The 16,365-nt window shown below is 32.6% G+C and overlaps 1 protein-coding gene across 1 annotated transcript in view; it reads left to right on the plus strand.

The window, feature by feature from the left end:
• Positions 1-12,034, plus strand: part of LOC115222539 (kinectin) — a 32,136-nt gene extending 20,102 nt beyond the window's left edge. The window contains exons 12-21 of the mRNA XM_029792796.2: positions 806-901; positions 1,131-1,211; positions 1,435-1,494; positions 1,622-1,789; positions 2,508-2,762; positions 4,293-4,364; positions 4,509-4,547; positions 5,585-5,767; positions 5,909-5,941; positions 11,264-12,034. Of these exons, the coding sequence (XP_029648656.2) occupies positions 806-901; positions 1,131-1,211; positions 1,435-1,494; positions 1,622-1,789; positions 2,508-2,762; positions 4,293-4,364; positions 4,509-4,547; positions 5,585-5,767; positions 5,909-5,941; positions 11,264-11,305 (1,029 nt within the window). The 3' untranslated portion in view covers positions 11,306-12,034. The remainder of the gene's footprint in view (positions 1-805; positions 902-1,130; positions 1,212-1,434; positions 1,495-1,621; positions 1,790-2,507; positions 2,763-4,292; positions 4,365-4,508; positions 4,548-5,584; positions 5,768-5,908; positions 5,942-11,263) is intronic.
• The last annotated feature ends 4,331 nt before the right edge of the window (positions 12,035-16,365 follow it).

Raw genomic sequence — 16,365 nt, forward strand, 5'->3', positions numbered from 1 at the left:
CAGACCCAAGCTCTTGTTAACTTCTTCCCACTATACGTGGGAAGAAACAAAATCTCTTTGTCCTCTAAGGGCTGGCTCGCAAATTTGTGAGCCTCCTCAGGGATGTCAAATAGCAACTACACCATTGCATATTTGACCCTGCTGGGGATGAATTTAATAGTTGGCAAATATTCTGCCAACTCTTTTTCAATTTGAGTCTTTGAAAGTATAGCGACTTTGAGTAAGTCCTTAACACCACCATCCCCTCTTCAAAGTCTTTCATCCACTGTTTGGGTGAGACAATCTCCCACTCCAACACAGTGTTATTTGTCTTCTTTGCCATGTTTTTTTTTTTGAAAAAGTTCACAGAATTTTTTAAAATGCATGAAGGGAGGAAGAAGACAAGAAACAATTCAAAAAACACAGCAAACTATTCTGGCAGTCCTGGTACTTCTGGCCAACTCGGTAATCCTCTTGGTAAGCGCACAAAATTGGTAAAAAAAAATACGCACTGCTAAGTGAGACTTTAAACACAACTACAGACAGACAAATGCGCAGAACCCAGTGGAGGTTTCTTGTTCGACAAAATAAATAAACACGAGCAACAAACCACCACTGAATCCCGAAAAAACAAATGTCTTGTAGTTGTGCTTCACTGGTTCGACAATTCATGATGTTGGTGTACAACAATGTGACTCCTAGCAGTGCAAGGAAAACATTGACCAACACATGCGCTGGAAGCAAGCTTCTTACCACACAGCCATCTCTGTGCCTATATGGTTAATATATGATGTAAGTATGATTGTTATTTTAAACTATATTTCAGGATCTCAGAAAAAAGAACTGGAAAGCAATGGAAGCTTTAAATGAGTCTGAGAAATCTTCGGAACAGCAAATTGTTGATGCTGTACGTACTGCTGAAGTAAGTTGTATAAAATTTATCTTATATTGATTATTAGGTTTCAGTGAACATATTCACAAAAGGTCATTTGTTTATAGGAATAACCTATGGGAAAATGCAAGACCAGTTCAATTTAACTATTTAATTTTTTTTGTTTTTAAATTTGGAAATGTATTCAGTTTATTCTTTGAAATTCTTATCCAAAATAAATTCTGAAAATACTGCTAACAATCCTCATTTTGTTCTTCAGGTGCAGGCTGCTGATACTTTTTCACATGACAGAGCACTATTACAGAGTATCTTTCCAAGTATAACTGTTGATAACTCATTGGTAAGATATTGACTTGTGAATAGATTTAGTGAGTAGGAAAAGGATTCAGTTGTTTCATATATTTTCAAAGTTGAAAAATCAAATTCTAGTCTTAGATTGTAATAATGATTGAAAATAAAAATGTGGATGTTGCTAGGTTTCCAGGAAGGAGAAACGGATGTAAAAGAAATGTTACTTTCCACTGCACACTAAATCTTTATTTGTTTAACTTATCTATTTTCAGGAACATACAATTTGGATGAAAACATTTGAACAAAAAGCTGTTGAATTTTTAAAATCTAAAGTAATTACTAAAATAATTTATTTTCTAAATAATTGTAAAGAAATGTAATATCTAAGCATTCATAATTGCTATGTTAGAAAATCATTTTACAGTGCAAAATACTCATTTACATAACACATATTTATAGGCTGATGAACCAGTTTCTAATTTGAAAGAAATGACAAAAAATGTAGAATTATTTGAAAAAAAGCTTGATGTGGCTATGAAGGAATCAACAGAATTAGCTGCCCAATTAAAATCAGAAAAAGATCTTCAAATAAAAATATCTGATAAATTAAAAGAATCAGAAACTAAGGTAATTTTTGTTTTATTTTTCTTTACATTTTATATCAACAAATGTCTTAGAGAACTTAAATGTTTGGGCATATTCACTAAAATGCTCTTTGTGTATGCTTCTATGCACATGCACACACTTGTTTGGCAAAATACCCAAGACCTGATAGTTTTGTGGTGCCACCTACATAACAAGCATATGATAATTCCTGGCAATACTAATTGCTAGGAATTGATATATTTAGTAGAATTGTTTGCAGACCAGACAAATTGTTTAGAGGCATTTTTTCTAGCCCTTTGTTTTGATTTCAAATACCACCAATGTCAACTTTGCCTTTCATCCTTTTTGAATTAGGCATCATTCAAGTACTGTGGTTGAGGTAATTGACAATCCACGTCCCATTTGTTGACCTTTGCCAAAAATATTCTTTTTCTGCCTTTTCTTTATTTGGAGGCTTTACTGGAATCTTCCAATTTTACAGTGAAGTTTATAAGGTGCTTAGGAAAAGTAAATTTTTTTTCTGCTGAAATTTTAAGAATATGTACAAAATGTTAATTCTAAGGCCAAATCAGCAGTCCATTATAACTGAGTTTCTTGCCAAGTAGTTGTCAAATTAGTGAAGAGAAAATATTTTTGTTTCACTAGAAATTGAATTATTAAACTATCTTTAGTTTTCATGTGTAATATATTTGCCAAACAATTTGAGCATATTCTATTGATATTTACCTTTTATTTTCAGTTTATAGAATTACAGTCAGCTTATGAAATAAAATTAGCAGAATTGTCTAATGAATTAGCTACCCAAACGAAGAAATATTCAGATTTTGAAAAAATGTATGAAGCTTTACACTCAAATTTGCAACATAATGAAGTAGAAAATAAAGAGTTAAAAGAGCATGTTAATTCATTGAACATGCGGTTAACAGAATCACCTGAAGATAAGGTTAAATTAGAAAATAAACTCAAAGACTATCAAAATCTATTTTTAATCACTGTAAGCTTCTTTCTTTCTTTTATTTATTTTTGTGGGGTTGCATATGCTGGGATCTTGTTCTAAATTTCATATTAATATATTGAGTTTTTTCTGGTAGTATGAACTGCTTAGTTTTCTAGATTTAGATAATGGCATGCATTGTTAGCATATTTTACATATGATTAGGAGTGCAGATTGTTAGCTCAGTATATTGAGTTCATTATTGAAATTTCTTTTATATTTCTAATGCAATATATTTCTAATACAATTCAGCTACAAAAAATACACAGTGGAAATATTTTCTGTTTTTGTATTTAGATGATTTAACTATTGATCTTAGATAATTATCTAGGAGTAAATCTGAATATTGAATTGAAAAATATATTAACCCATTTTGCATGGAAGATGGACATACAATGACAATGGTTTTATAGCAACTGTTATAAAATGACACAGACTAGCTCACAAGCAATAACGGATATGAATGTTTGCAAAAAGTTTTTTTATCATCATATATAATCTAGGCATTGTAACTAGGCTGGAGTAATTTTGATGATTTACTTCCAATAAAATGCAACTTAATTATTGACCCAAACTTCTAACTAAATAGATTGCTTGTATGTAATAATAGTAACATTGATGAGCAATGTTCTATACAGCTTAAGTATGCTGTATCAAGATTGATGAACTAGTCATTTTAAGAACTGCCTCAGTTCTTGAAAGGGATGTTGTATTTGCCTGTTCTAATTAACTGAAACAGAAAGTTGTAGCAATCTGAGAAATCTTGGTGGTTGACAAAAAACAAATGGGTATGTTATGTGGATGAAGACCATTGTTTTATAAAATCCATAATAATGAAGATATTGTAACAGATAAAAATGGCAGTTAAAATCAGAAAACAGAGACACTTGCAACTTATTTCAGTCACAAATTACCTCTCTATCATAGATTAAAAACCTTTGTTTAAAAGAAAACTGCATTTTTTCAATTTACAATTCAATTTTAATATTGCATTTGTAATTATTAAATAGTGTCAGGTGAGATAGGATGACTGTTATGTCCGAAGATAGGTCATTTAATTTTCTTGAAATAACAGACTGTTTTGTGCTAATCACAATTTATTGGAATAGGTACCTTATAAATCTAGTTGCATATCTGACAGACACAGTATAATATGTTAACGCTTCAAAATTTTCTTTCTACATTGGTTATTTTCAGATTTCTTCCATACTGTGAAGAAGCTAAAACCTGATGATAATTATCTTTCTTCTTGATTATCTTTTAAGACACAAAAGTACTTTATGCATTAGGATGATTATTTCTTAATTGTTTATTCAATATTCTTTTAGATAGGGAAATATGGAAATTAGTATTCAAGAATAATCATAAATTATTCCCTTATAGAACTGTTAAGCTATTTCAAATTTTGTATCAATTTTTAAAAAAAGCAATTCTGAATTACTTAACATAAAGGATTTTAAATTATTTTGTAGTTTGATCCGAAGTTTTAAAAATGATTTCTCAGGTTAAAAAATATTTTAATATATTCAGGATGAAAAATTACAATTGCTCCAAAAAAGTGTTGAAGAAGAAGAGCAGAAATGGAAACATGCTTTAGCAGAGGTATATATAATTTATAGCCTTTCTCTATCAGTTGTCTTTCAAGAAGTATTTTTTTCATACTGCTTAATTATATATTATTTCTTGCCAGTTAACTAATAATAAAAATGGTACAAATAAATTGGCTCAATTTTTTTTTATTTTTAGGCAGAGAAAGAGATACAAATTCTTAAAGAAAAGCAAACAGTAAGTATCTTTGTCAATCCATTTCTGATATAATTGCTCTTTCACATGTGTGCATACACATTAGATAGATCAGTTTCTAACACAGTAAGAATATGTAGCATACCTTTATACTTTCTCATTCAAGTAAGAGGCCTGTTATTCCACATCTTCAAAAGGGTACCATAGAGGTAGGTAGACACTGGAGAGTACCATAAAAGTAGGGAGAAGAACAGTGTAAATGCTGTGAAAGACAGGAGATAGGGTGGGGGGAAAAACTGAGTGAGTTTAGCAAGGGAAGGCGAGGCCAGAGAGCAGTCGAGTGGTTTAAGGGTGGGGTAGTGAGGTAAAGGGAAAAGTTTTGGGTAACAAAAGAATGTGTTGTAAATAACAAAGAGAAGGGAGTTGTGAACAGGGGATGTAAGATGATGGCAATAAGTGGGCTTGGTGGAAAGTAGTATATATACATGTATATATAGTACAGCTTCTTTATTATCTTTTAAGTTGCATTTTTTCACACACACACTCACACATAGATTTAATGTATATAAATGTATTATTTTGGTGTATAGCTTATGTGCATTCATATCTTATATGCTCAGTCCATGGCCAAGACAGTTCTTACTCAGTCCACTTAGCTGTAAACAAATACTTTACATAGGTGTATGATGCATTTACATTTCATAAATTAATAAACACTATATAACTGAATTAATTGTTAATTTTAAATATTGAACTAAGATTTCCCATGAGTATAACTAGATAACCTCACTTCTCTATTTATGCAACCATCCTGTTTTTGTAGGAGTAAAATTGACTGCATGATGTAATGTATATATTTTTCTCTTAAAAAGGTGGGATGTCAAGTGTGAGATTTAGTTGCTATTTGTAGTAAGTTAAATGACTGTATAGAGGCATACTCATTGGTTCATAGAAGTATAATAGTAACACAAAATGATTTGTTACTTTCCAATAACTTGTTTATATACCATGTATTCCAGCAAAATTGCAGTGCTTGTAATTTTTTTAATCATAAATTCATTTTATATTTGTATTTGTAGTCTTTAGAATACTTAAAATCAGAAGTAAGTAAACAACAAGCCTTAATTGAGGAAGAACAAGGGAAGAACAGAGATTTAGCACAAACTGTTGTAAAGCTTAATGGAATTATCAAGACTGGACAAGATGCATTAGCTCAAGAGCAGAATCTAGTTGAAAATCTAAAGCAAAAATTTTGTGTGAAGGTAAGTTACTTTTCACGAATGTTTGCTTCTAAAATATTCTATAGCCATCCATTATAAATGTGAAAATTTATATTTCACTAATACCTTACAAACTGCATTGAATAATGTGAACTTCTTTTCTCATTTTTTTTAAACTCACAGGAATCAAATAATTCAGCACAGAAAATAGAACAAGTAAGTTTGTTTACTATATGCTTAGTGCTTATGGAAAAAATTAATAATTTGTTTCTTAGCTCAATAATTGAGCTAAAAAACAAATTATCATTTAATTTTTTTCCATTGTTTTTGGCTAAATAATTTCATTATGTTAAAACATAAATGCTATTATTCTTAATACTAACAGTTTGGGGGTTATCTTCGATTTTGAATGTAGAGCTGTTTACATTGATACAATTTTTATGGTATAGATTTTATGAAGAAAGGTTGGTTTATATCTTTTATCCTTTACTTGTTTCAATCATTTGACTACAGCCATGCTGGAGCACTACATTGAGGAATTTTTAGTCAAATGAATCAACCCCAGTATTTATTTTTGTTAAACCTGTTACTTATTCCATAAGTGTCTTTTGCTAAGCTGCTTAGTTGCAGGGATGGGATGGATAAATTGTCAGGTGGTACTGGACACAAACACGTTTACCATGGCAATATATTTCCAAATATATTCAAATGAAGCCTGTTGCAGTCTTATAATTGTGATATAGTAATTTGGCTAGAAGTATTGTAGCATCTGACTAATTGTGAAATGGTATTTTGTTGTAGACTAATGACTTCATGAAACATCTATATGTTAAACAATAATATTTATTGTTAATTATGCTGGTGAGTAATTTTTATAATGTTAATGGACTGAGCCAAGATAGTTTAAAACAAGGTTCTAAATTTCTTTGTGAAATTAATGGGCTTTATTTCTTCTATTTCTATTTAGACAACTATTTGTTAATTTTCTCTAATGTTTCCAATTACAAGTTTTATTTTAACTTCTCATTAATTTTTTGAGTGTATGACAGCCTTCATTTCTTTCATCATCCTCATTTAACGTCCGTTTTCCATGCTGGCATGGGTTGGACAGTTTGACTGAGGTCTGGAGAGCCAGTGGCTATACCAGGCTCCAATCTGATCTAGCAATGTTTCTACAGCTGGATGGCCTTCCTAATGCCAACCACTTTGAGAGTGTAGTGGGTGCTTTTTACATGCCACTGGCAAAGGATCCAGTCAGGCAGGTCTGGCATCAATCATGTTCAGATAGTGCTTTTTACATGCCACCACAATGGAAGCCAGTCAGACAGACCTGGCATTGACCACGTTTGGATGGTGCTTTTTATGTACCACAGGCATGGCAGCCAGTCAGTGGGCACTGGCCACAGCTATGATATTGGTTTTAATTGACTTAACAGGTCTTCTCAAGCATATCGTATTGCTGAATGCATCAGGGGTACTCTTGACTGGGCTGGACATGCATGGCTGTGATCTCATTTTAGTTACTGGGTCTTCTCAATCACAGCATATCTCCAAAGGTTTCAGCCTCCTGTCATTACCTCTGTGAGGCCCAATGTTAGAAGATAATTAAATTTTCATAGTCTTCAGATCTTCAAAAGCTTTCTCTATCAAGCTGCAATACTTTTAATTGTATTTTTTCAAAAAAATTCTCTCTGCATGCAAAGGAGGAGTAACAATATTAACATTATCTTTTTTTTTTCCTTAAATAAATACAACAATGTAAAATGTTCTAAATCTGTATCTGCTTATCTCTCTTCATCAATGAGGATTCTACAAGTGAGAAATAATATTTAACAAATATTAGTCATTTAAAAAAAACCTTATTCATATAATCTTGCCTTTGTACACCAATATCAATGAGACTGGGTTCCTGCCTTGGAGCTTTAAAATACTCCAGATCTAAAAAAGGATGTAAGCTACTATATTCCAGTGTGGAACACTGGTACCAACTAATCTACTAGACATTTAGAATTGTAAACTATTTTGCATTTCTCAGCAGCTTTTTAATTCACCATATTGTATCCTTTTATTTCTACAGTAGAACGCACCTTTTTCATCCCTTAATTTGTATATATATATTTCCTGTTCTACACATTTTTTGTCACATCTATCACATTAACCCTTTTGTTACTATATATCTAACCAAAATACACCCTTTATGAGTTTCAATTAAATTCTAAAATAATCATAAATTTAGACTAGTTTAATTAAACAACTGTAATTTTTTTACATATCAACATATTGTGATTCTTGGAATACAATTGAAGAAAAGGTTCTTAATCAATTCTATTGCATAACTTTTGTCTCAAAGTGACTCTAATTACAGGTAAATACAAGTAAATTCAGCAAAATATAAAAATATTAAAATTTTGTTTGAACATCACCATAGAAAATGAGTCATCAGTTAATTTTTAATTAGGGATGCAACAAAATTTTAATAGAAGATAATTGTGCACATCACTAGATTATCAGTTGAATTTAATGCACATAAGAACAGGTAAAATAAAATGAAATCCTGGAATATTTTTGAAGAAAACTAGAAAATTAAATACATCAACATACAAAAATACACAAGAACATTTATAATAAATATTTACAACAGAAAGTAAATCAAAACTTGTCACTCACCTTACAGGTAAATAAAAAATAAAATCAAAGTTAATTTGAAAAACATTTAAACAATTTAATCATACATGTCTACAATATTCACACAATATTTCTATCAGGGAAACTTATAAAACATCCCACTCTACATTCTGCAACTTTGCAGAAAGCACATTAGAAAGAAGTGGGCATCCACTGAGAATTTTTCTTCATTGAAGTAGACGTTCACGGCAATGCCTTTTGTGACCCTTGACTTTTTTTTTCTAATTTATGGAGATAGGCTGAACTCAGAGGGGTTTCTCTGTGACAGGTTTTGCTTTTCCTTCCTACACTTATAATTTTGGAGGAATAGCCTGCCCTCAACTGTGTTGCTCAGAACTGCAGATGGTAGCACCACTTTTGAGCCCCTCCTGATTTGGTATGTAATATAAATGCATTTATAATACTTATAGTTACTATATACCAAAGCAGGTATTTCCACCATTTATTACCCAGTCTACCAACCAGTTAATGACTCCTCATTTGGTTCAGCTGATCAACACCACCTATGTATCTGTTATAATCAAGACCACATCATACACTGAGTAACATTGTCATTTTTCCCAGTATAAAAATGGAACCCACGGCAGTACCCAGTATTTACTTTACAAATTTTCCAAACTGTTATCACCCATTTCATGGGCTTTCTCGGCATATATTGTTGGAAGCATTACCCTTCCATTATACCTGACCATGCCCTTATTGAGAGATCAGTATCTATCATGATGAATTTATACATATGACTTTAATTGTTGTAGAACACATCTAAATAAAAGCTTTAGCTTGTGGTATTGTTTGGTGTTATTCAGTTTTTTCATCTCTTAAAAACCATTACAGGAATTGATGATATGGAGGAAGGTCTATTGAATTGTTTCTGATGATAAATGTTTTTATAATTTTAAAAAAGCAAAGTACATTGGACTAGAGAAATTCACATAAAATTGAGTTCTAATCTCTTTGTTAATCTGAATGACTACAAAAATGTCGAGTCAGCTGTACAACTTCTCACCAATTACCTCATTCTTTTTTCATCCCTTCCATGAAATCCTGTATCCCAAGATCTTATATTTCTACTTTTCAAATTTTTTATTTTCATACTTTCACAAGCAGTGCACAACACTTCTATATATGGCTTCACAATAGCCTTTCCTCAATTTTACCAGTTTTCCTAAAACTAACAAAGACTAGCTTTGTTGATATGCGATATATATGTGTATGTGTGTGTGTATATATATATATATATATATATTAAAAGTGCTACTATGGAGATATGCTGATAAGTAGACTACATAAAATGGCATTCATAGAAGAAAGCAATCAAGTATTTGCTGAAGTTTAATAGTTATATAACATCTCAAACTGAAATTTAATAAAGTTATAACATCTCAGAATTATTAACCAATAATAAAGAGTGAGTTGAACTAAATATTAACTGCAAATCTTATTGTAATTTTCAGTTAATCTTACTCAAAACTGATTTGGAAACGGCACAGAAACTGTCATATATGTATAGGGTGTTCAGGCTAAATTTGACAATTTTTTATGTCTCCTTTTTTCAGGAACAGCATGATGTATTGGTGAACAGTCAATGACTTTGGAAAGCATAAGGATTAAAGTTATAATTGAGAAAAAGTTAGCTGACATAGAGACCTGGAAGCCACCCAAATATTGGAAAAGAATTTGATGATTCATGCCAAGTATCAAAATGCCAACGTCATGACTGCTTGCTCATTGCTCTGTGAAAACTGTAAACACTAGTTGTAAGACATGGTATGGACAGCTGCAACAGAAACTATGAAACCATAGCTAGCTGAAAGGGACACAGCAGGCATTTTAACTGCATTCACGTGTCAGTTCATCACAACTTTGAACAGAGCCTTTCGTTCAATTCAGAGGGTTGCTGCTGGAATGCCATATGTGTGGTAGGAGGATTCAGCTCTTTGCTAGACCTCCAGAAAGAGTCAGAAATGGTTGCCAGAAAATTTCTGACTTCACCAACCTCAACTTCTGGCCTCCTAATTCTCCTGATTGCAATCACATGGATTACTATATGTGGGGTGTGGCTAAGGAAGACACCAGCCACACTGTAAGATAAAGGCTAAGGTGGTGTCAAGATCAAGGCAGTGTTCAAAGATCTTCCAAGGGACACAGTGAGAACACATGTGCCTGGTTACAAAGCCATCTTAAGGCCATGGGGAAAGTTGAAAGCAACAATTTTGAGTAAACTGTTTTCTCCCCCCATATTTTTTTTTTTCTTAAATACTCTTATTTTTGGATGGTATATAATTTTTTTTTTATGCAAACTGTCAAATTTAGCCCAAACACCCTTCATGAATGTCTGCTTACCAATGTAAAATTAGTGTTGTGTCAAAACATAAGTTAGCGATTTGATAAAATAAGTTCCAAACTAGCATAAGTCTGGTGCTTACTAGTACAAGACTTATAAGTACTATTATAGATATGAGCAACAAAGACACTTGAAGGTAGTGCCCCAGAATGGCCATAATCAAATGACAAACTAATAAAAAAAAAACTGAGAATATTCAGGAAGTTTTGAGAAGCAAAATATTGAAATTTGATAAGTCACTTGTCTAATAATGTTGGATATCATAGTCTAAATTAAAAAATACATCATGTGTTATATAGATTAGTTAATGTCAAAACAGCTGCTTATGGAAAATGGTAAAAATAATTTGGACTTTTCTTTATACAAATTGTATTTTGAGTAGGATTGCTGAGATAATAACATGCTCTATTTCAGATTAGGAAAACAATAATGCCAACTACATTCCTATAATTCCTTACATCTTGTAAACAATTTATTAAATTTAAGAACTTTTTTTTTCACTCTTACAGACATCAGGGATTGCTAATAGTGATGTAGGAACTTCAGTTTAAGAGGACCAAAATCTAAAGATATCTTCATCAATTGGAAGGCCATACACAAGAATCTAAAACTACACATCATGTATTCTAATTGATCTTTTTTCATTTCTTTTCAATTTTGTTATGACTACATTTAATTTTTTAATATGTCAATTTATTGCTAACATGACCAGTTTACTTTTGACTTTAATATCATATTTAATAGTAGGTGGCGAGGTGGCAGAACCATTAGCACACTGGGCAAACTGCTTAGTGATATCTCGTCTATCTTTACGTTCTGAGTTCAAATTCCGCCAAGGTTGACTTTGCCTTTCATCCTTTCGGGGTTGATAAAATAAGTACCAGTTGAGCACTGGGGTTGATATAATCAACTTACCCATCTGCCCAGATATTGTTGGCCTTGTGCCAAAATTTGAAACTAATATTATATTAAGTAGTAGTTGAATACTTTATATCGCTTGATAGATTTTTTTTATAGCTAACTGTATTTAAGGAATCTTGTGCCTTTTATAGAAGTTGAACTTTTAAAATATTTTTTTAAGTAATGTACTTTTAAAAGTTCAAATTCTTTATTTAATTTAGTATGTGAGGAATTTTGGAAATTTGTTAATTTAAGTAGTAATTTTGTGGATAAAAGGAAATAGACACTTTTGCTGAATTAAGCTGAAGTTTGAAACATTTTCATAGATAATTATGATTGAGTTGCTAAAAGTAAATTTAAAACAATTCAAAGGAAAAATTTCAAACATTCCACTTTAATTTCATTGACAAAAAGTAAAAATTGATTATTAGTATTTGTTGTTTAACCCTCACATACTGTAGCAATTTGAAAATAATGATGGGTAAGGATTTATGATTTAATTAATTGAATATTATAATTTGTAATAAGATTTCCTATTAACATTTCCTTATATCACAATGTTAAGATCCAAATGTAACTTGTTTCTTCAATTCATTTCTTTAACACCTTATAGGTTTTGTTATGTAAAATCGAGATAAACTTCAAATTCAGTTAAAAGAAATTTTATAATAAAAACTTTTTTTAAAGACAAATGATTAATTCTTGAAAAGAAATATATTTGGCTACTCAAAATATTTTTGCAATATAAGGTTACATTATTAGAATTTATTCTAATTGACCAAAATTACAACTTTGTTGAACTTGAAAAGTTTATTTTTCTTTATAATTTTAAAATAGCATGAAATATAACTGACATTAATTCTATTTTCATGACAGTTTTTGAAACCTCAGCATGTAAAAATGTAAAATTGAATTTACTTGATCAAACTATTGAATAATGATAAAATATGAAGAAAATAAAGATTACAAATATTTGCTTTGTTTTCATTTATTTATTAGGGAAAAGATTTACTATTTACTTTACTATTTTAGAATTATGGTGTGAGTGTGTGTGTATTAGTAAAAAACAAATCTGAAAGAAGCAGCACATTCTAAGATGTAGAGAAGTATACATTAAAAATGGGCAAGGCCGGTTTGTGGGATTATCTTAGGTTTCTCATCTATAAAGGGTTTAGGTTTATGGCGTATTATCAGATCCCAAAAACCTGTTGGCCCAAGACCATAAAAATATGTAGGAAGAAATGCCTCACTACTCAAAAGTAACAATTGGGGATTATATTCCTGACAGCCAATAGCAAAGGTTTATGGGATTACCTAAGGTAATTCCATAAACCATCCTTCCCTTTTATATACATATTTATATATAAATATATTTTTCCTTCTCCTCTTGGCCACTGTACAAACCCCTAAGCGTTAGCTTATTTGTGATAATTAAACTGGGCCTAGTTATAAACAATTCAACAGCGATATTTATATCTTCATACACTTATAATTAGGATTAACACCATCTCAGCAACATTTGACAGCGACTTCATAATTGTTGCTGACAACTTTGACAGCCATGTTGATAACACCATATCCACAATATCCTTAGAGGCTATGGCTGTGATATAAAAAAAAAAAAATGGAGTTCTGTGATGCACTTGATCAAAGAATTTACAGCACACGCAAACTTCATGAAGCCAGCCACTTCATCTGTTAATCTAGTGAACACGCAAGTCAGATATCATTCCCACCAGGAAACAAGATGGGCAGATCATTGTAAATACCAAACCTTTTCATAGAGAAGTATGTACTGCCCTACACAAATTACAGGCAGAAAGCAAACAGAAGCTAAAAGAACTTGGTAATTAGTATTAGAGAAATTCTAAATGATACCTATTATAAGGAGATAGGGAGAACACCACTGGGAGTTCCAACTGGATCACCTGATAGATGTTATGGTTCAGATATGAGTATATGTTTTATGACAGGATCAATGATGAGGAATCCAGGATTGCAAGGCAAGTATATTAACTGAGTTGTCATTGAGAAGTGTATAAGAAATGATAAAGGTACTCTTGCTATTGCAGCTGAAAGAGAGGGACATGGAAATACTATTATGGTAGGTTGTTGAATGTGGAGATTGCAAGAAAGGGTGGGGGTTCCCTCAAGCTGACCTTACAGAATGACTTGCAATTCAAGTTGACAGTAATGTTAGTTAGTTAGTTAGTTAATTTGGCTCAAAAGCAAATAGCAAGGCCATGTAGGGGGACATGGAGCTAAGTACAGGGTGGTGTTCATGTAAAGAGTTCAGGCCACTTGAGGTCCAGGGAGGCTTTGAACAAAGCGGTCGTCGGCATCTTCACCATCTCGTCTGGCAGCTTGTTCCACGGATCCGCAACCCGGACGGAGAAAGCTCCTCTCCTTCGATTGAGATGAAATCGTCGCAGGTAGAGCTTTTCGGAATGACCCCGCAGCCGACGCTCTGGAGCAGGAGTGAAGAACAGCTCTTTTGAGAGGTTACACTTTCCGCTTATGATGTTGTGAGCGAGAATGAGATCACCACAGCGGCAGCGTTTTTCAAGAGAATAAAGGTCGAGCGTCCTCAGCCTTTCTTCGTAGGACAAATTTTTGAGACCATGAATGTGATAGAGCAATTAAGGATAGGAAAGCTGCTGGCCTAGGATACATAAGTATCCATAAAGTTAAACAAACCCAATGACTGGTATTTCAGTATCATTGCAAACAGCTTCGAAAACAAAAGGTATATCTTACAAAGAGGAAATTATGAAAGCACCAGATTGGATCAGGCAATATCACAATGAGAGTTGTAGGTTGTAGCAGAAATGATCCATAACAGCATACCTAGATGAAATGCAGTGTAGCTCTATCCCTGGAAGAGGTACCAGGGATGCAATCTTCCTAGTGAGACAGCTACTGGAAAAATATTCAGGTAAATATAAATCATTAAAGCTGACATTTTGAATGACTAGTGAGGGCTGTACAAGCAATGTAAAATGGTATGAAGAATTTAGCATGAAGGTAGAGGTCCAATTAAGGTCAGTCCTCAGTCCCCTACTATTCATTTATAATCTTACAAGCCATCACAAAGGAGCTTAAGAGCAGATCTCTGTGGATCATCTATGCTGATGATCTAGCTCTTAAAGCTAAATTTATGGAAGGAACTCTTGGCATAGAAGTAAAAACCTAGAATCAAGAAGCATTAAGGTAAACTTTGAAAAGACTGTGTTTCGAAGTAGAAAAGACAGTCCCCTCATATTGTTTGGGAAATAGTCTTGTTTGTTATGAAGGAAAAGAATAGGTAAGAATTCCATATGCTGTATCCAACATAAGCTATGGACACATGAGATGTATTGGAATCAAAAGTTCCAGAATGAGAGGGTCTTAAATTCCTAGCTGGCTCATTCAAAGTAATTTGTTATCTAGGTCTTCTGTTACGTAATCAGCAAGGGAGGTGATTGTCCAGAAAGTATAGTAAGTAAGCAAAGAACAAGCTCTTGGCATATTATATGATCCTTATGACAGAACTGTGATGCTGCACATTTTAGTAGGACATGGGCTTTAAATGCAGGAAATTTGCAAAGACTAGAAAGAAATGCTCTGGGACTTTTGTAATTTTAAGATTCATGAATGACCTGAGAGGAATTAAGTATTGTGTACAAGAGAGGAAGTTGCACTGGTATGGGCATAAGGAAATACTGAATGCTGGAGTGGTGGAACCTGTAGAAGAGAAAGAGAGAGACTAAGGAATACAAGGGACAAAAGGGTGAATGCTGACACTGAAGATGTATGTTCTTCAAATCTTTATTACTCATAGTCCACCATCTATCATCAACCTACCACCTGTGCTGACTGCATCATCCTCATCATTCTGACTCTCTCACCCTTTGCTAGTTCTATATATAAATGACTGACCACTTTCGTCACACAAACTTTACCCTTCTATACTGCCACCCATCACTCTCCTCTACAACAGTTGTAATGCCACCTATCACCTACTCTTACCATTGTCTCATTATCCACCCTTACACTTGTACTCCTACATTTTTCTGATGTCATCAGCTTCTTTCCTTCTCTCCTTGACCACCTAAGCAATATGCACAACCTGTGTTGTTGAGTAACCCTTGTCACCCATTTCTGGCCTTTCTGCTGTTATCTTCCTCTCCCATTACCATTTTCAGTCTATATTCTTAGGTACTGAGTGCTCTGTGTATTTATTGTGTACAATGTATCCAGCTGAGAATTTAATTTCTTCTGTGCTGAATAACTTCCTTTATGGTGATACTGTTGATGACTCTGTAGATTAATTCTTGTATAGAAGAGTCAATGGCATTGACTACATGGTAATATTGTTGGTGTGTAGATTAAAACAGTACAATTTCTTATATGCTACTAAATTTATGTGATATGTAGCGTGAACAGTTCAATTTATGATATTATGTGGCTTAGGGTGTATTAATAATAATAAGTTTTAAATATTAGCGCTATGTTAAAATAGCATCCATCTTTGCTTATACGTTATGTCTACCGTTTCAATCTAAACATATATAACTTCCCTGGTGAACCATACTCCTGTTCTGTAAGTAGGTTTCCTCCCCTATACCCATGTACTTGTGTGCATGCGCCTGTTAGAGTACCATATAAGTGTATATACTTATGTGAACCTCGTATATATGTCAATGTGGATGTATGTGCTTATGAGTATATA

Source organism: Octopus sinensis, linkage group LG20, assembly GCF_006345805.1.
Source record: "Octopus sinensis linkage group LG20, ASM634580v1, whole genome shotgun sequence".
Lineage (NCBI taxonomy): Eukaryota > Metazoa > Mollusca > Cephalopoda > Octopoda > Octopodidae > Octopus > Octopus sinensis.